Source organism: Alligator sinensis, unplaced genomic scaffold (assembly GCF_000455745.1).
Source record: "Alligator sinensis unplaced genomic scaffold, ASM45574v1 scaffold384_1, whole genome shotgun sequence".
NCBI lineage: Eukaryota > Metazoa > Chordata > Crocodylia > Alligatoridae > Alligator > Alligator sinensis.
In genome coordinates this window covers 488,081-507,794 of record NW_005842902.1, presented here as the reverse complement: position 1 = coordinate 507,794, position 19,714 = coordinate 488,081, and the positions used below count along the sequence as shown (strand labels likewise).

The window sequence follows — 19,714 nt, the reverse complement described above, 5'->3', positions numbered from 1 at the left end:
AGGATTTCTAGTATATTTTGACAATGTTAAGAGTGGCTGTCCACATTGTAGTCTAACGTCTTTACTTGTCTGATAAATCTGTACTGTGTTGTCTAACATGTGCATATGCTTTCTTATTAGAACTAGTGAACATTTTCCAGTGGCATAGTTTTTTATTTGAATTGTGGTTTTATATTAATCAAATGTATCTCAAAAATGTAATGTTTTTGTCAATTTTGTAGGAAATGATCGCAATATGTAGACGAGGTTATCATTTCATTTTGACTTTTATTGTAACTGTAGAAGTAATTTTCTGTTAGCTGAATATTCTTTTTGCCAAATGTACTTTTGGCAGCTTGGGTTCTATGAAAATAATCCTAATAACTGCATTAACAACTCATTAAAATTGTTGCAGAAACTTTCTAAGAAAAATGAGTTCTTGCTGTGTCATTGCTGTGACAGTCTCTTTAAAACTTTCAATGCTGAATGTGTGCATCCCCAAACTATATATTTATACTATTTCAATATTTGGAAGTTTGTGCTTTATAAAGTAAACCATTTATAATATTTCACTTAAAGTTTAAAGTGCATATCTTCAGATTTGTTGATGGGAGTAGAATATAACCATTAGAGAAGGGCTTAATATCTAGAAAGAATAAACGTTGCCTGTAAATCTGCTATTGTAGTCTTAATTTATGCATTCAACTATTTTCCTATTTCTCTTGAATTTTTAGTTACAGCATGAGAAGGCTGAACTGGAGCAGCATTTGGAACAGGAACAAGAGTTTCAAGTAAACAAACTAATGAAGAAAATTAAAAAACTGGAAAATGATACTATTTCTAAGCAACTCACTTTGGAGCAGGTAAGTCATAGAATCATAAAAATTAAAGGCTGGAAGGGACCGTGAAAGATAGAGTCCAACCCCCTTGCTCTGGGCAGGAATACTGCTGAGATCAAATGATCCCAGCAAGGTGTCTGTCCAGACTCTTCTTGAAGACTTCCAAGGTTGGGACTGTACCGCCTCTTTGGAAAGTCTGTTCCAGATTCTGGTCACCCTTACCATAAAGAAGTTTTTCCTTGCATCCAACCTGAAACCAGCCTCTAACAGTTTATGACCACTGCTCCTTGTCTTCCCCTGGGGCACCCTAATGAAGTTTTTCTCCTAGCTCCCATTATTCACCCGTTACATACTTATAGACAGCTACCAAGTCCCCCCCCTCAGTCCTCTCTTTCTCAGGCTGAACAGTCCCAGATCCCTTAGTCATTCCTCATAAGGTTTATCCTTCAGGCCCTTAATCATTCTTGTGCCTCTTCTCTGGACCCTTTCAAGATTCTCCACATCTTTTTTGAAGTGTGATGCCCAGACCTGGACACAGTACTCCAGCTGGGGTTTCACCAACACCAAGTAGAAGGGAAGTATCACTTTCTTAGCCCTGCTCACGACCCATCAGCGAACGCATCCCAGTATGCTATTAGCTGTTGACTACAGTGTCGCAGTGGTGGCTCATATTCATCCTGTGATTAACCATAAGCCCGAGGTCCCATTCAGCCATTGTGATGGCCAGGACACCTCCTCCTAACCTATATTCGTGTCGTTGGTTACTTCTCCCCAAATGAAGCACTCTGCATTTATCCTTATTGAACTACATCCAGTTCCACTCTGCCCAGCTTTCCAGCTTGTCCAGGTTTCCTTGGATCCACATCCTATCCCCTAATGTGACTGCTTTTCCCCATAACTTAGTATTGTTCGCAAACTTGGCCAGCGTGCTTTCCACATCCCCATCTAAATTGTTGATCAAGTTGTTGAACAGCATGAGGCCAAAAACTGAACTCTACAGGACACCACTTCTCACCTCCCTCCAGGAAGATAGACCCATCCACTGACACTGTCTGGGTTCAACCCATTAGCCAGCTCCCAACCCACCTGACCAGCCCACAATCCCCCAGATTTTTTTTATAAGAGCATCATGGGAGACTGTATCATATTCATTTCCTGTTCTTTGAAATATGTTCCTCACTAGAAACAGCTGGAAAGAAATAGCCAGTGGATTATAGTCTGAGATGATTGCAATAAATTGTGCCTCTCTGCCAATTTGTGTAATGGTATGTTGTATGACAAGGTTTAAAATAGTTTGGCTTGGGGGATTTTGGCATTGCTATGACCATTTTTCACTTTTAGGACACCTGTATGTCTATGTGAGGGTTCTTACAAATCTTTGAGATAGAGTATAAATATTTTAATAGCTCTTGTTTAGAACCACTACAGATATTAACTTTATTCATTATTACTTGTTTCACTGGGTCACTCTTCATAGAATCATAGAAGTAGGGTCAGAAGGGACCTTGTAGATCTTCAAGTCCGATCCCCTGCCTGGGCAGGAGGAAAACTGGGCTCAAATGCCCCAGCCAGGTAGGGATCAAGCCGCTTTTTAAAAACGCCCCGCCAGGGTGGGAATAAAGCCGCTTTTTAAAACCCCCCAGGGTAGGAGCCAGCACCACTTCCCTTGGAAGTTGGTTCCAGATCCTAGCCGCCCTAACTGTGAAGTACTTCTTATGGATGTCTGATCTAAACCTACTCTCCAAGAACTTGTGGTCATTATTCCTTGTTATCCTGGGGGGCGCTAGGGGAAACAAGGTCTCCCCCAAACCCTTCTGGTCCCCCCTAGTGAGTTTATAGACGGTCACCAGGTCCCCCCTCATCCTTCTCTTGCGAAGGCTGAACAGGTTCAGGTCCTGTAGCCTCTCATTGTAGTGTCTGCCCTGCTGTCCCTGGATCATGCGGGTGGCCCTCCTCTAGACCCTCTCAATGCTGTCCACATCCCTCTTGAAGTGCAGTGCCCATAACTGGACACAGTACTCCAGCTGTGGCCTGACCAGTGTCGCATAGAGGGGGAGGATCACCTCCTTGGCCCTACTTGAGATGCACCTGTGGATGCACGATAAGGTCCGGTTAGCCCTGCCGACCGTGACCTCGCATTATTGGACCATGTTCATCTTGGAGTCAGTGATGACTCCAAGATCCCTTTCTGCCTCCATGCTCTCAAGAAGGGAGTTTCCCATCTTATAAGTGTGCTGCTGGTTACTGCTGCCCAAGTGCAGCACCCTGTACTTGTCAGTATTGAAAGGCATCCTGTTTTTGTTAGCCCACCCCTGCAACCTATCCAGGTCTTGCTGCAGTCTTAACCCAGTCCCATTGTTAACCATGAGCAGTTTAGTGGCAGCCACAGTGTGGCAGTTGAACTAACTAGTGTGATCTAGTTGTGCTGCTCCTTACCTTTTAATGACAGCTTTGCTGAGTGCTGGAGCTCTCATTTGTCAAGCCATTCATCTACTGGCTGAATGCAAGTCTGGAGGAAGGCAGTGTCCAGCTCCTTGGCTTCAGCCACTAGATGCCAATTAAGAACACCAAGATAATTAGTTAATTAGAAGTCAGCCCCTAAGCTCTGTATGTCTTGGTACACAGTTACATTGGGGAATATTGCCTATTAGCTTATCCACCCCTCAGAAGTTATAAATGTGGGAAATAAAAATGTAAGGAAAAAATGCAATGAATGCAGGAAAAAAGCTGGTGATGAGAGGTTACACCAGACTTTAACACCCCAGTCCATGATTTCTAAATCCTCTTGCCTAATCGTTGTACTCCAGCTCCCTCATCTTGCTTGGTTTTCTGTTTCCCCAGGAGAGGGACTTGGGGGTGCCCTCTACTGAAGTCTGGATTATTTAAACCTCTCTGAATCGTAGAGAACATGAGAGATAAAGTATTAAAGAAGGCAGGGAGAGAAGGGATAGGATTAACAATCCCTGAAGTATAGATAAATGAGAACCAGTTTCCTCTCTCTTCATCAGAGACACCTAAAAGGAAGCTATGGCTATGACCCCACACAGATGCAACATTTGAAGCACTCCAAAGAGCAAGTAGACAGAAAGTGCTCTAAAAATAACCCTGAAATGACTTTATTTTAAAGTGCTTCAAAATGCAGTGATTCCTGTTGTGTGCCCCCACTCCAGAGTGTTTCAGACAGCTGCTTGGTCCTTCAGCATCCCTGCTTCCAACACACACTCTCCTGTCATGCTGTTCTCTTGGCACTGACTAGTGACATACTTTTGTGTGCCTCTGCCTCTGGTTTCCCAGCAGGGTGGGTGAGAAGGGAGTAGTGCTTCAGTGTCCTTGTCAGTCTCCAAAGACAGAAATCCTTGCATGCCTTTTCACCTCCCAAACTGGAAGACTGGAAGTTGAGTACACAGGAGAGAACAGTCATTGACTTTCTGCCCTGTACTTTCCCCACTGGCCCCATGGTGGGATGGGGAACAGAGTTGCCATCTGGCTGGAGAGCACACGGCTACATGCAGTTGTAACTATTTGTGGGAGATGGTGGGAGGCTGTACATCTGTATGCAGCTGAAACACTCCAGTTTTTTAAATGTTTCAAAGAAAAGCCAAGTGCTTCAAAGTTAAATTTGTCCTTGGCCTATCACTACTTTGCCTTCTAAGCCCATATCTGGTCAGGTAGGGGAACTAGAGGAAGTTTGTTGCTGCCCTTAATGGCATGAAGACGCTATCTTCTTTTGATGAATATTATCGTCACATGATACAGTGGTTTAGCTCTGCTTTGTGCAGGCAGTAATTATCAGGGCTGGAGAACCTCCTTGTTTCATCCTGTTTGTTTGTTTTTTCAAGTATTCGGGGCTAAAGTAATATCTGCTTTTAATAACTTCTATTATAAACACTTTAGTTAAAAATGAAATGCTTCACTGTTTACCATTGAAAATTGTGAATTTTTAACACATTCAGGCCAGAATTTTCAAGCCTGTATGTAGCAACCTAATCTTGGAATGTGGTAAATGCATTGAGTGACTTAGTGCAAGTCCCATGAATTTCAAAAGTAAATCCTGGTGGAGAAGTATAGCTTTTTTAAAGTGTCAGTGTGGGGTGGGGAGTAGTATTTATACACTTTGGTTTCTTTTGCACTTTAAGTATGTAAAATACTGATATGTGCCAGATGTTTGTTTTTTTTTTTCTGCTGTCACTTTTAAATGCATCTTCTGGGTTGGGAAATAGAAACCCAAAAAGATGTAGCTGGCAAAGATCAGGATAACCAATTTGGAAATTGTTAGGCTGAAATAGCTTTCTTAGCCACAAGGTGGAGATGGCTGTTTATGAGAACTTTAGGGTAAGAAAAATAAACTAATATTATGCTGTTTTAGAGTATTTGAAATACCAGTGCAAGCAAAGTCTATATTAATTTCCATTTATTTTGTTAATTGTTAAAAGTGTTAAACACAAATTGTAATACATTTAAATACAAACAAGTAGGTTTAGTAGAATGTTCATAAAACAGAGACATTTAAAAGTTAAAATAGCTGCGAGGTTTTTTTGTATTTTTAAATTCCTGGCAACATGCACTAAATTTAATGTCTGCAAACACTATTTTGATGGTCCATTATCAACAGAAACAGAACAGCAGCAGAGTGGCAGAAACATTACTCATGCCTATTATTGTAACATTATTGCTTAGATGCCTTAACTGAGGCTGGAACCCTCCCCTTCCCCCAGGCTGGAGTGGTGATTCGTCACCAGGGTGCCACAGCTTTGTAAATACCTAAAACACACATCTGGGTTCTTTTCCTGGGTCACCCATCAGCGTGCATTATGACTGAGAAAATAATTTGATCTGTTTTCCTCAGTTGAAAAACAGGGATATTTACTTACAGGTGTCATAAATATTAGCTGATATTTGTTTGATTTAAAGTTTTATTTTACAGAGTATTGAACTCTTCTAGCCTATAGACTTATTGCTGCTTTTCTCTTCACAGCACTGCTGCCAACAAATTGAACCATTAACATTTTCATAGTTACAGTTGTGCGTGTTTGATTTGTAGTGAATTTGCACTAAAAATTGACTGCTGATCACCATCTCTAAGATTTTGTTGTACAGTATTTTTCCTGCTTCCTGGTAGCTAAGATTTCAGTTGATATTTCTTCACACAGTAAATATGCATGGAATGTTAAACTTTTGTATTTTAAACGCTGATTGATAACAAACTGTATATAGCAGGGGCTAGCAGTGTTTTCGGACAGAGTACCAAAAACCCACACAACCTCGACTTTTAAGATGGTGGCATGCCAGAGCTGGATGATGAGGGAGCCGTGAGGGGCCTGATATTTGTTGTGGCAGTGCAGCCCCAGCTCCTTCTCCACCCGCAGGCACATATGTACGTGCTGCCAGCAACAAGCTGGCCTGGGGCTCTGTGGATCCTGGTGCAGCTGCTTGCAGCCTCTTGGCTGCCTTACCACAGCCAGTCTACACTCCGGACAGGCCCCTGACGCTTGCCACAGAGCCTGGGTTGCTCTCATCAGGTGGTAGGGAGGCTGGAAGCAGCTGCATCTGGGTCCATGGAGCCCCAGCCTGGCTCATTGCTGGCAGTGGACGTGCGCGCACCTTGGGGTGGACAGCAGGGAAGGGCCAGGACTGCACTGCCATAACTAGGATTGGGCCTCTTGTGGCTCCCCACTGTCTACTCGAGTTGTGTGCACCAAGCAAATGCCTTCGTGTACCACATTCTGGCATGCATGCTGGGGTTTGCCTGTCTCTGGTATATAGACTTGTTTCTACTAATGCTAAGAAGTGATGTAACAATTGGGGTCATTTTTCTTCATTCACTACTTTTTATGTGCGATTTAGAAGACTTACCTTGCATATCAAGCAAACATAAATTAATTCTTTAGAATTAATTTTTCACTTATGTATGTATTCCTACCCTTTAAAAATGTTTAAAATGCCCTGTAAGAATGGTAAGTGCAGAAAATTAAATTATCCATGTGACCTGCTGAAATATGGGGTGTCTGTAACAGGATCTGTAATTTCACTGTTTCATCACTCTTTCAAATTGGATGTGATTTTTATGGGTAACTACAAAGCACTCCAAAAGTGTATGAAAAATTCACTGAAGGGGGCAGTGTTGGAAAAGGCTGTGCACCCCAGAGATGATTTAATTTATGTACCATCTAAGATGTACTTCCATTTTCTTTTTGGTTGCTATTCTGTAGTTGATACTATTGTAGCAAACGCAGTTTTCCCAAAACATTACCAGAGCAGTAGTCTTTCAGTAATAATATTCATGCAGGCTGTTTGCCTAACTTTTAGCAACCTGCTTCTTTCCCCAGCTAAGGCGTGAGAAGATTGATCTTGAAAATACATTGGAACAGGAACAGGAAGCATTAGTGAATCGCCTGTGGAAGAGAATGGATAAACTTGAAGCAGAAAAACGGTTTGTCTTGTCACAATATATTGATTATTATGGATGCTATACAATTTAATATATAAAAATTTGGAATTAAATGTGATTTTTCCCAATTCATTGCCATCTAGTGGGCTGCGAGCCCAGGCTGAAGTAGTCATTGGCTCTCACTGAGAAGCCAGCATTTTATTTTTAGTAATTTTATTTTTAAATCTGTGATTCTGCACAAAATCATGGAAACCGCTGTTTTTCACAGTTTGAGTAGGTCCCTAGGCATAAGCTTTTGTAGGAAACACCTGTGAAAACTTACGCCTCCTAGAACCAGTTGTCTCCAGGATGCTGCCCTGCCTTGCCTCCTGCCAGACTTCAGACTATCAGAGCTAATTACCTCTCTCTACCCTTAAGAATGTTTTAGCTAGCTCTCAGTAAACATCCTTGAAACCTGTCTGAGGTTCTCTCCAGAAAAACTGGAGAAGCTTGCTTTGACCTTCTGGCAGTCTTAAATCTTAGAGGAGAGTGGGGAGAATGGACTACTTGGATTTCTTTTAGCTTGAGAATTGTGTACTTGTAAAAAAACAAAACAAACAAACAAAAAAATCTAAATGTCCCATACGCTTTGGACATAGATTTGCTGCAAAGTTTCTATATAGAATTCAGAAGTGCTTCATATAAAACCAAAGTTATACATGCGCATGATACATAATTGTAAGTGAAATAAAACTATAAATATTTAGTTCTTTACCCTTATGCATTCAATGTTACTTTTAATTCTGTTTTAAATTATATAAATGAAACAGTTCTTAAAACCTGGCCACACTTGGTGGACTTGGGGTGGCCATTGATTCACATTTTAAGAGCTAAGCAAAAACCAGTTTGTTTTCTAAGTAGTAGTTATTTAATGATAGAAATACTTGATATGTCACTATTGGAAACGGTAAAAGATCTTTGAGAAGCTGTCATTTGACAAATTTTGTCTTCATTAGTGAAACTCTAGGATGCTATTAAAGAATAATTGTCATGTATTGTCATTAACTTCCTGGGTGTTTTTCTTTTTGAAATATAATTAATATTATTTTAATATAGAATCTTGCAGGAGAAGTTAGATCAGCCAGTATCTGCTCCACCATCACCAAGAGACATATCGATGGAGATAGATTCTCCAGAAAATATGATGAGACATATCAGATTTTTAAAGAATGAAGTAGAGAGGTTAAAGAAACAACTACGAGCTGCACAGTTACAGCGTAAGTGAAAAAAACTTCTTTTTTAAAGGAGATTTAAAAAAACGCTTAAACATTTGTTCATCTTGACTTTTTCAGAGTTTAAATTTTCAAAATTAAAATCGCATTATCCATTTAATTGTATCACATTGTTTCTGGATATGTTTGTACATAAGTTAATCTTTGATAAAAGGTTGCTAGCAGCGGAATAATGTGTGAATAATATGATTGGGTAGAGAGCTCACAGGAGTAGCAGCCAGCAGCAGCACAGTCAGTGTGCATCATAGAGTGCAAGGCATTCTGGGAATTGTAGCTCTCTAGAGTGGCAATGGTGTTGGCTCCTGCTTCAGGGAACTTTCGCTCCATTTTTTTGCTGCTGTAATTCGTTGACAGGGCAAAAAAAAAATTTTATTTCAGCAGCAGAAAATGGGGTCAGCTCTCCCACTAGCACAAGTGAACACCACTGCCACTCTCCAAAATTGATTTCCAGGACACCTTGCGCTCGCTGACACAAACTGCTTGCTCTGCTGCAGTATGCAGTGAGGAAGTACATGCAGAGCAGGGAATGGGAGAGAGGCCTACCTGTTCTAGTGCCCAGAGCATGTGCCCCATGTGCCCACCCCCTGTTATACTATTGATTCCTTCAGTAAATGCCTACACTTGAGGCAGCACATTTCTTTATGGTTGTCAGGGACTATGTGCTGGTTAGAATTGTTTACTGGGCTCTTCTTCAAAAGTAGTTAGCTTTTACAGATGTGTTTGAAAGTGTTGTATTGGAGGGCATTTAGCAGAATCTGTAGTTAACAATATTAAAATACACTTAAATAGTGTAAGTCTTTAGCTTAGTTACTGAAATTCAACGACACCTGGTGAAATGTAGCAGCTGTTTAACTGCATCTCACTACAGAGAAATTAAGCTATCTCTTACTACTTGTTCTTACCCGTGTGAAATTAAAAAAAATTGAAAGATGAAACGTAACAGCCAACTGAAGTTTGGCTCAGACTTACTGTGGGATTCATTCCCTTACCATTGTGAAAAATGTCATGGGGCCACTAACTGCTTGTGGATCACATGTGGTCAGTTGTCATCTTTGCTTCCTGTTTAACACATCCTGTGACAAAACTGCTTCAAACTATGCTGAGGTTCTCAGAAAGTAAAATGTCATTGTTATTTTCTTGTGGTCTAATGAATAATATTTTTCCCCCTCAATTCTAAATCTTAAATGATTCCTATTTAAAATTGTTCCCAATGCTAATAGCTTTCTTTGTATAAGATGCAGACTCTAGCCAGAATAAGTATTATATTCTCTGTGTCCTAAGTGTTTGATAATTCAGTGGGCATTTTTCCCCTTTGTGCTAGTCTCAGCTGGCTAACTGGAATATTTCTTCCTAATTTTTGGAGCAGTAGTTTGCCAGGAATAATGGCCTTGTTTACAGGCAGTGGTGATGAGTGAGTGGTCTTGGACAGAGGCCTTGTATACAAGTTCGGAACATTAATAAGTATGTCACTTACAGAGATTAACATTCCTTATCTTCTTTATTTGCCAGACTGCAGTTTAGCCTTCACTTGGTGAACTTCAAAAAGAGAACAGCCTTGGATTCTGAGTACTTAATGTGCAAATACTTGAAGTACTCCTAATTATTTTGCAGTTATTCCTCTTTTGCATCTTTGTTTTGAACTAAACTTTTCAAAAGTGCATTTTTAAATGTTATTTCGGTACTTTGAAAATAGGACTCGACTCCTAAGTGCTTTTGAGAATTTCACTCCTTAAGAAGCAGCTAAACTGAGGTGCTCTAAAACACGTACATTTTATAAAATTAGAATAAGTAGCACATTACCGGAGAGTTTTCTGTTTCAGTACCTGAAGGCCACCTTTTAGTCTGTGATGTTTAGATGATCTAGGCTGCTTAAAGATGTGAAAAAAACCAGCACTTTAAGCTCACTGCAGCCCTGTGACAAGTGCAGTGCATGCCCAGAAGTGGCATTACGTTAGTTTGACCTGGCTTGCCCAACATCTGTATAGATTCAGTGCTTCAGCTAGGGCTGTGCGAAGTTTCGGTAGCTGATTTCAATTTGGAGGAGGTTTGACCCTATTTGATGGCCGAATCTCCGAATCTGTATTGAATTGAGAGACCCATTAAAAGGTTGAAATCGATTCAGAAGCCTCTGAATCGATCCGGAAAAGATTTGGTGCCGATTCAGGCATAGACTAAAAAGGCAGCGGTCCTCCAGCTGGTAAGTCTGTTGTGGTAGGTGGAAGGGGTGTTGGGGAGGGGGAGATCAACGCCATGCCCCCCGCGGGGGTGCCCGAAGCCCAAGCCCCGCCCCCCGCCCCTTTAGCAAGGGCGGGATTGGGGTGGGAGCTGGGGCTGGGACAAACTGTCCAACCAGGGCAGGGGGCATGAAACCAGGGGAGGGGGGCTCCCGCTGCAGCAGGCCGCTGGTCTGGGAGGGCATGGGAGTGGGTGTGTGCTCCTGGATCTGCCCTTCCCCCTCTGCCCACCATGACAGACTTGCCATCTGGAGGCAGCTGTGTCCAGCGTCCTTGAGGACTGCTGCCTGTTGAGTCTATGGCCAAATCTTCAAATCGGCACCAAATCTTTGAATCTGATTCAGCCAGATAGAATCGGGACAGTGACTTGAATCAGCAAATTGAATCAGTGTCCCTCTGAATCATTCAAATCGAATACTTGCTGCTTCGCACAGGCTTAGCTTCAGCAGGTTTGGTTTTATCTAATAGCTGATAATAGCTGAATCAGCTATTGGATAAAAGTGCCAAAAAGTACTACTGAAGTGCCTAATCTATCCAGACACTGAAGAGCTTGGTCAAACTAAAGCATTTCCTCTTCCAATAAAGCACTGGGCTTTTTTTCCTTCTCCCCACCATGTCTGTCAGTAGCCCTAGATTATCCTTTTCTCCTAAAAGCTATGCAAAGTAAGTCTCTTGACAGTATGTGGTCATTTGAGATCTCATGCCATTGTTCATAGGTATTTATTCTAATCTGTACAGAATTCCAGCTTTGGTAATTGCATTTTGCTTCCTTAAAATTATAACTTCCCGCCCTAAAAATGCAGTATTGTGATGTGCTATAAAATAATTGCCATTGTCTCCCCTGCTGTGAATTCATTTCTGTTGTGGTCCAGTTGAATTGTATAGCTTGGAAAACAGTATATAAAAACATTGTTAAATCATTGTGAATGAAACATCATCTGTAAACCTAAAGAATTGTTATTAATATCAGCAATATTTATTTTAAATGAAAATGTGCATGTGAAAATGTAATGTCAAATCTTACATATCATAAAATGGAAAGCTTCACCCTATGTTGCATTTAATTAAAAATGAGTATACAAAACTGTATTTTCTAGTGTTATGCTTTCATAGTATTTCACTTAGGGGTTCTGGTACCAAAGAGTATTTAAGTGACGGTTAGTCATTTGGTTTAGAAATATCAACTTTTAAATGCTTAATATTTAAATGCTGCTACTTGAAGTAAAAACTAAATGATCATTAATTCTTAACATTAACAGGTGTCCTGCTGGAATAATGTCTCTAATTGAAGGCATCCAGGGAAATATGCATAAGACTGTAGTTTAATATATGTTGTTTAAATGTTCTGTTTTTTTCTGGATTTTATTTATACTTATTTTTCTCCTCTGTCAGCTCTAAGACTTTCCTATAGACTTACTAGACAGTAGTAACTTGCATTACTGTTTAGCTGCATCAAACCCTAATACTTGCATTTGATTGATCTATTGATTTATTTGATTGATCGATTGATTTAACTATGTGCACACATACAAACAAGAGTTCTTAATACCCTCATTTTAAAATGAAACTTAAAAGTAATTAGAAAATCAGAGAAATTGAGATAATATTTGAAAGAGAAAGAAACTTCTCTAAAGTTTTAGATCTCTAAATTTATAAAATTCTGCCTTCAGTTCTGGTTCTCTTCATTTTCTTCCCTTTTTTCTTTTTTAAGTCTTGCAATATATTTTTAGATCTGTTCCACTAAAAAAAATAGGCTTAATGTCATAATTTACTAAATAGCTATCAGCAACTAGTTTGGGTCACTATCAGCTTAACTTGGTCTCTAATTTAAACATCACTCTATTTAGTTAACAATTCCTGGAGCCACTTGCACTCACAGTACTTGATCTATACTGATAAGTTAATTTTAAAGTACGTGCATGTATACGATAATGAGCTTTGAATTAAATGTTAACAAAAGTTTTGGAATTTCAGATTCGGAGAAGATGGCACAATATTTAGAGGAGGAGCGGCATATGAGAGAAGAGAACTTACGGCTGCAAAGAAAATTGCAGAGGGAGATGGAGCGAAGGGAAGCATTATGTAGACAACTATCAGAAAGTGAATCCAGTTTAGAAATGGATGATGAAAGGTATGTATTCTTTAGTCATTCAGATATTTCAGTGTAAGTAATGTGTAGATAGTATCAGCTCTGTTTGAATTCACAAGTAGAAATTTCTAGATGAGCGCTCAGCATAAAGTAATGTGAAAAAAAAGTCTAGAATATACAAAAAGCTTGTAAGCTTTTATGGATTAATTTCATGAGGGGAAAGATTAGGTTTACTGTGAGCAAGGGAATAGTTTATACTTGAATTAGTGAAGAGTTTTACAACAAATATAATTTTAAGTTTAAATGAAAGGTATGTGTAAACTATAGTTGGAAACTAATCAAAACATGTTAACATGGTTCTGACCATAAAACTGCAAGATCAAGATATCACCTGAGTTAAACAGATGAGGTGCCCTCGTGTCATGTAAATATTGTTTGCATAACATAAAATGCAATATTGCAAATCTTGACATTCCAAAAGGACCTGATGTGCATTTGATATATATAGAGAATGCACTTATACCTCCGAAAACATGTTCTTGTTGGACTAGGTTTAGTGTTGGGAACATAGGGAAAACCAAGGATTTTAAAATACTATTAAAGGAAACAGCTTTCCTTTCACTGACCTTACAAATTAAGGGTATTAAGTCTTTCATGGTCATCACTATCTTGCATCACCATGGTATGCCAGTGTCCTAGTATTTGTATTGCTACATCTTTTTACTTGATCTGTACTGTATGCCAGTATTGAGAACTATATTGAACCATTTTGTATTGTATTAAACTTAATAATGATCCATGAAAATGGGTCACCAGAAGATTGAGTTCACTGAGGATACCTGTATTCAGGTATTAAAAGTAACTAAACTATATTTCTACATAACTTTCCAAAAACAAAAAATTAGATATTTTGTTTTACTAAGTAAGTTAAAGATCAAATGCAACATTTATTTGCATTTGTATTTGGCTAACAGTTGTATAATATCCCATTAAAATTTTTGTGTGTTAACTAATCTTGCTTGTGGTAGCAGTATAACATTATTAGCCAGTATTGTCTAAATTCATATAATCTTGTCAATTTTAGTTTTGTTGCTCATTTGCATGGCACTATAGATGTGGCTGGTTCTCTCCCAGGAAGATGTTTGTATTATAATTAATACAATCCTAGCAATCCCAGGGGTTAAAGGAAGGGAGATTAAATTTAAAAAGAAAAGATTTTGTTTGGTAAAGCTTGACATTGAAGTTGTATAAAAACAGTGTTGCTGTTGACTGGTCATGGGGCGGGGGGGAGGGTTAGGAGGGGCTGTTTGTTTGTTTTTTACTTGTGTTTGGCAAGATAGTGAATCTTAATTTGCATGGTTGAGTTTACTGCTTAAAAAAGAGACCTATTGACAGAGAACACAAATGCATAATTCTGTTGAAAGGTGTCCTCTCTTCATTTGAAATAACCTTTTTTCCCAATCCTATACCACACTTGATGATAAAAGGTTCAATTAATAATGTAAATGAATATAACTAATGCCAGTCTGCATCTTCTTTTGGAAAATAGGTCTTAACAAAGCTTGTTTAATTTTTTGAAAAAGACTAAACACTTTCAGAAAAATAACTGTGTAGATATATGACACTTGGTACCTTTGTGGCAGCTGACAAAACAGTTCAGCAATACCTTGGCTAGCTTTTAAACTAACCAGCTGAAGTTTAGCTGTGGCAGCATCAATGTCAGGGATATTTACCTAAATTGAATATCAGTTAGCTGGTATTACTGTAGCTAGACTGCCACCAATATCCAAATTAGGTAGTTAACAGCCTGTAGTATAAGTAACCCTTAACTTTTGAATCTTAGTACCACGTGACATCCTGACTGGAAATTAGTTATGACACAAATATCATTAAAGTACACATTAAGTAGCTGATGAAATTCACAATTATGATCAATAAGGAATCATACTGGAGTATTTTTAACAGGGTTCTGCAGGGACTAGTACTGTCAGTCCTGTTTAGTATTTTTGTATCAAAGATCTGAAATTAAAGTCACTACTGATTCAAGAATCTATGGGTGACACAGGTTTAGCGAGCAAAGGGAATGATCTGCCTTTCTTGACTAAGCTGGGAATATTCAGTCTAAATGCACTTTAAAGCAGCCAAATGCAAAGCTTCAGGTTTCTTGGACATATGTACAGAGTAGCAGCAAATAATAGTAAAGGAGTTGATTAATTAAACGCCTCAGGTGGCATTGGTGAGATGGATACTGGAAAGCTACATATTGTTCAGTTGTCCCCTTTTAATAAAGGGTTTTGAAAAAATTGGAAATGGTGCAGAAAAGAGCCACAAGTGATTCAGGGCGGGAGAATATCAGAAACGATTTGGTTTTTATGTAATCTTCATCGGAACAAACTTCTGGCTACAAAAGGTAGTAGAAAATGAGTAACAGGAACCAATGGCTGTATGTCAGTACCTGACAATTCAAACAGAATATAAGGCACAGATTTTGAACTCTAAAAGTGATTAGCCACTGGAACAAGCAATAAAGGGAAGTGATGGATTCTCCCTCTCTTTATATAGACAAAGCAGGACTGACTGCCTTTCTGGAAGGCAAATCAAAACAAGTTATTGGCTTCTATGTATGGATAATTGGGTGAAATGTAAGATAAAAGGCTGTATTAGCTTATGAATCTTATGATCCCTTTTGGCCTTAAATCCTGTGATTGTCATTGTGCGAGTTGATACGTGAAAATGACCGGATTCAGACCAACTTTGGCTGCAAACTAAGCCAGTGTTTCAACTGAAGTTCACAGAGGTGAAGCAAACACGTAACCAAGACATGATCCAACAGCCCAAAGATAATTGGTCCTATACTAACCTGATCTTCTTGTTACAGAGTATGAGATAAATGTCATTTGAAACACAGTAGGTTTTGACACGGCTAATCAAATTATTTTTTACCTTTTTTCTTAGATATTTTAATGAGATGTCTGCACAAGGATTAAGACCTCGCACTGTGTCCAGTCCAATCCCTTATACACCCTCACCAAGTTCTAGCAGACCTATATCACCTGGTAAATGTATAAACTAGTGTCTGAAAATCTTGTATACCCTGCATAATAATGTGCTATATTAATTTATTTAAATACCCTATTAAAGATGACATGGAAATAAGTGAGTCAGTGACCCATATGTTTATGTATTATCTTTAACAAAAATTGATAGAATGCAGCACATGTTTTGGACTGGTGTGACAATACTCTGAGCATTTTAAGTGAATAGTGTGTAGTTGACAACTGAAGTTTGGTGTATGTGTTCATTCTTCTTGCCCTCCAGCTTTCTTTGACAGAGTACACGGTTCTAGTAGTTTACTAGATTTTGGGAATCTATTAAAATTGAGGCTGCTGATACATGGTGAATAACACCTTTGAGAAGACTTGCTAATAGAGAGCCAAAGTGAAAAAAAATGTGAACCTTCCCAAAATGATTTCTGTTTCTCTTCAACAGGAGTTTATACCTTTTGTGTAGTTCTGCAAATCTGACATTGTGCTGATTTAAGCTGTTAAACTGCAACATCTGCAGGATTCTGAAGCAAGTGTATTCCAACTTTATTCCTGCTTCAATCTGGGTCAAAGTTAGGTGATTTAGCTAACTTGATTTGCTAGCAGGATCATGCAGAGGTAATAGGTGCATTGTAGCAGTTGCTGCATATTCCTCAATAGCAGCAGTTCCCTCTTCCCCTGTAGAGTCGCTAAAATGTGTGTTTGTTCGTACCTGCAATCAAAACAATACTTACAAAATTAGCATTTCTGATCTCCGTCAAGACTTGCATAAGATTTATACCAAAAGGAAACTAAAATTTTCTGAATGTCTTGATTGGGCTGAGAATTTCTTTCAATTGCAAAGGAGAATGTATAGGTTACAACTGCTCTTGTATAATTGAATTCTTAATTACTAAAGAGATTAAATTAAAAAAAAAAAAGTTTTACTGCTAATATTATGCTGTTTAAAACATTTACTTTGAGTCCAAAATGTCCTGAACATCGCTATGGACCGTGCACTAAAACCTGCTGGCCACGAGTATTACATGTTGATCATAAATTATCTAATATCTAATGAAAATTTTGCATGTTTTGCTTTCTCAAATTGATTTTGAGAACTCAGCATGACTATCCATGCATGCTAGTGAAAGCAGGAATTGGCCTATAATGAAGCATTACTATGGAACAGGACTCGGATATTGTAATGCACAGGCCTGCTAAAACACATGGTTTGTCCAAACTCGGGTTAATATCAGTTCTGTTTTTAGAAAAGGTTTTTCTAAGTAATTTTCTGTCTCGTAGTGGGTAAAATAAGTTTAAAAAAAATTAAATTTAACTAGCCAAATGATGACAGATCTGCATTAGGATTTTTGGGCTTTTTGATTCTCAATGATCCAATTTTGCTAGGCCAAAGTGGTTTCTAAATATTAGGAATATGCCATATATTTTTCAGTTCTTAATGCATATCTTAATGTATAGTCGTGTTATTAAAAATTAAGTGCCATCTTGCTCTCTCACTCATACATATGTGTATGTTCATGATGACCTATTACCTTGCATTGCAGAATGTAACTGCAGTTTTCATAGTCCATGAATACTAACCTGGGTCCTTCAAACATTGGTGCAGAACTACTTTCTTTGTATCTTATTCCCACATCATAATTGGGACATTATTGATGACTTGAACTTATCAACTGCTGCAGTCAAAGGAAATTTGAGCCCTTGCTTTCTACCAGGAAGTGCATCACAAAGATGGAGAAAATTGAAATGTAGCCCTAAACATTAAAAGGGGAAAAAAGAACATAAAAACTGATTTATTTTTCCTGGGAGGCTTCTAGTTTTCACAGTGTAGTAAAGAGCCAAATCAGCACTCTATAAACTCACTTCTGCCAGTGTCCTTTCCATCTTATAAATTCATATTTTACAATTCAGAGATTCATACCATTCGAAACAGCTTTCTTTTTAGTTAACTAAGAAGAAAGGGAATTTCACGTAATGAATTATGTGCATATGATGCACAATGCAGAAAATAGCTGTTGGGAGAACTTTGTCTTAGATGCTGAAACAAGGCACAAGTTCATCCAACACCAAAAATCCTCAATTCTAACTGAAGAATTATTTTTTCAGAACCAGAGGCAGTCAGCCACAGGTTGGCTTCTGAAGTCCCCATGCCAGTTAGGGACAGGCTGCTGTAATGGTAGGCAGGATTAAATACCCTGCATGGAGTTCTGCTTTTATGGCTAGATCAGTGGTTCCCAGCTGTTTTAGCCCTTTCGAACTTTTGTGAATTTTGTAACCACATTTTAAAAACTAATTTATTATAGGGCTTACCTCCTTGCAGAGGGGCCAGGCACTACGGGCAGGGAGCAGCCAAGCAGGGAGAGCTTGAGCCTGATTTTGTCTGCTTATCTTTTCATACCTTGCTCACCTTATGTTTCCTGTGGCACCCTTCAAAGCCTCTCATGGCACCCCAGCTTCCCCAAACACTGGTAGAGAATCATTGGAGTTGCTAAGTTAACTCTGATATCTCTACATTTCACCACAGTAATTTGTTTCTGCAGTGTAGACGAGACCTTGGACAACTCCCCAAAGCAGCCCAAAATTAGGAGACTGTGTATTATGTGGTTGGCAGAGAACCATCTTTACATCTCCTAAGCTGCAAGTTTTGTGCTGTCATGTCTATGACATACAGACTGAATGTCACCAAGTGAGACTGACAAGGGAGAATGGAGCTGAATCTTAGGGTAGTGCTCATAAGAACACTGAAATCTAGTTGTGTTTCAGCTCTGCAACCATAGATGGAGCATTATATGGATGATATATAAACACTTTAATCTTTGTCTCTGTTATTAGTGGCAGTAAAGTGTTAATGGCAACTTTAGAGACTTGTGAGAAAATCAGGTCGTCAGTTATGATAGTCAAGGTTATTACAATGCTAATTTCCTAATGTAAGACACTAATTTTCCTTCAGTATTTTGGAATCAGATGAGGGAGAGCCAAATATAGACACCTAAGGAGAAATGAAAGTGCTGCTATGTACTTCAACTTCAGTGGTGCTGAATTGTGTTGACAGTGGGCAGAATTTGAAGGCTGGTATATCCTGTTTTAGCTGACTTTTCATGCTGTTATGAAAGTTTAATATGCAATCAAAAATTAATTTCAGATGCTCACACCAAAAACAATGCTTGGCTCTTTTTTTGATGCCTAGCATCTGAGAAAATAATTATGCCTTCTGTTCAACAGATATATTCATCTGAAAGATGTAGGATGAGTTGAAAGATTTTGGAGGATCTGCTTTTTTTCAGTGGAGTGTTCAAAACATTTTAGAATCTGAACTTCAGAAGTGCTTAGCAACTGCCATTCCTGTGGACTTCAGTTGGCTTTGGAGGATCTCTGCACTTCTGTAAAATAACATGCTCAGCTAAAAGTAAATTTTAAGGGTCTTTGGGTGGATTATGTAAACTGAGAAAATAAGACACTTTAAAAAACTTTAATTAACCTTTTAAACATAAATCCCTTCCCACCCTTAATGTGCAAATGGCAAGATTTAAAATGTGTTCAGTTTATAGTCTACCCTATAGTCCAACTAGCATCCCCTACTCCAGAGTACAGGCTGAGCCTTTAAAAAAAATCATGCTACCTTATATTGTCACATGTAATTAAGGAAACCTTTTGGGGAAATACTAAATTATGTAATATTGTCGTCTTTCTGTGCACTGTGGTAATTACAAACTGAATTGAAAAAAATATATAATTTCTTAAGCTGTTTTTTATTTGAATCAAGTTAATATTTCTATGCAAATATGGTATGCTATGGTTATATCCCTTTTACTTTAATTTTAGGTCTATCATATGCAAGTCACACAGTTGGTTTTACACCGCCAACTTCAC

At 38.7% G+C, this 19,714-nt stretch overlaps 1 protein-coding gene across 1 annotated transcript in view; it reads left to right on the top strand.

The window, feature by feature from the left end:
- CCDC6 (coiled-coil domain containing 6) overlaps nt 1-19,714 on the top strand; it is a gene marked incomplete at its 5' end in the record, with an annotated part of 91,463 nt that overhangs the window by 66,322 nt on the left and 5,427 nt on the right. Inside the window, 6 exon segments of the mRNA XM_006035980.3 lie at nt 714-842; nt 7,145-7,248; nt 8,302-8,462; nt 12,686-12,842; nt 15,756-15,856; nt 19,667-19,714. The exon segment at nt 19,667-19,714 is cut by the window's right edge and continues 20 nt beyond it. Of these exon segments, the coding sequence (XP_006036042.2) occupies nt 714-842; nt 7,145-7,248; nt 8,302-8,462; nt 12,686-12,842; nt 15,756-15,856; nt 19,667-19,714 (700 nt within the window).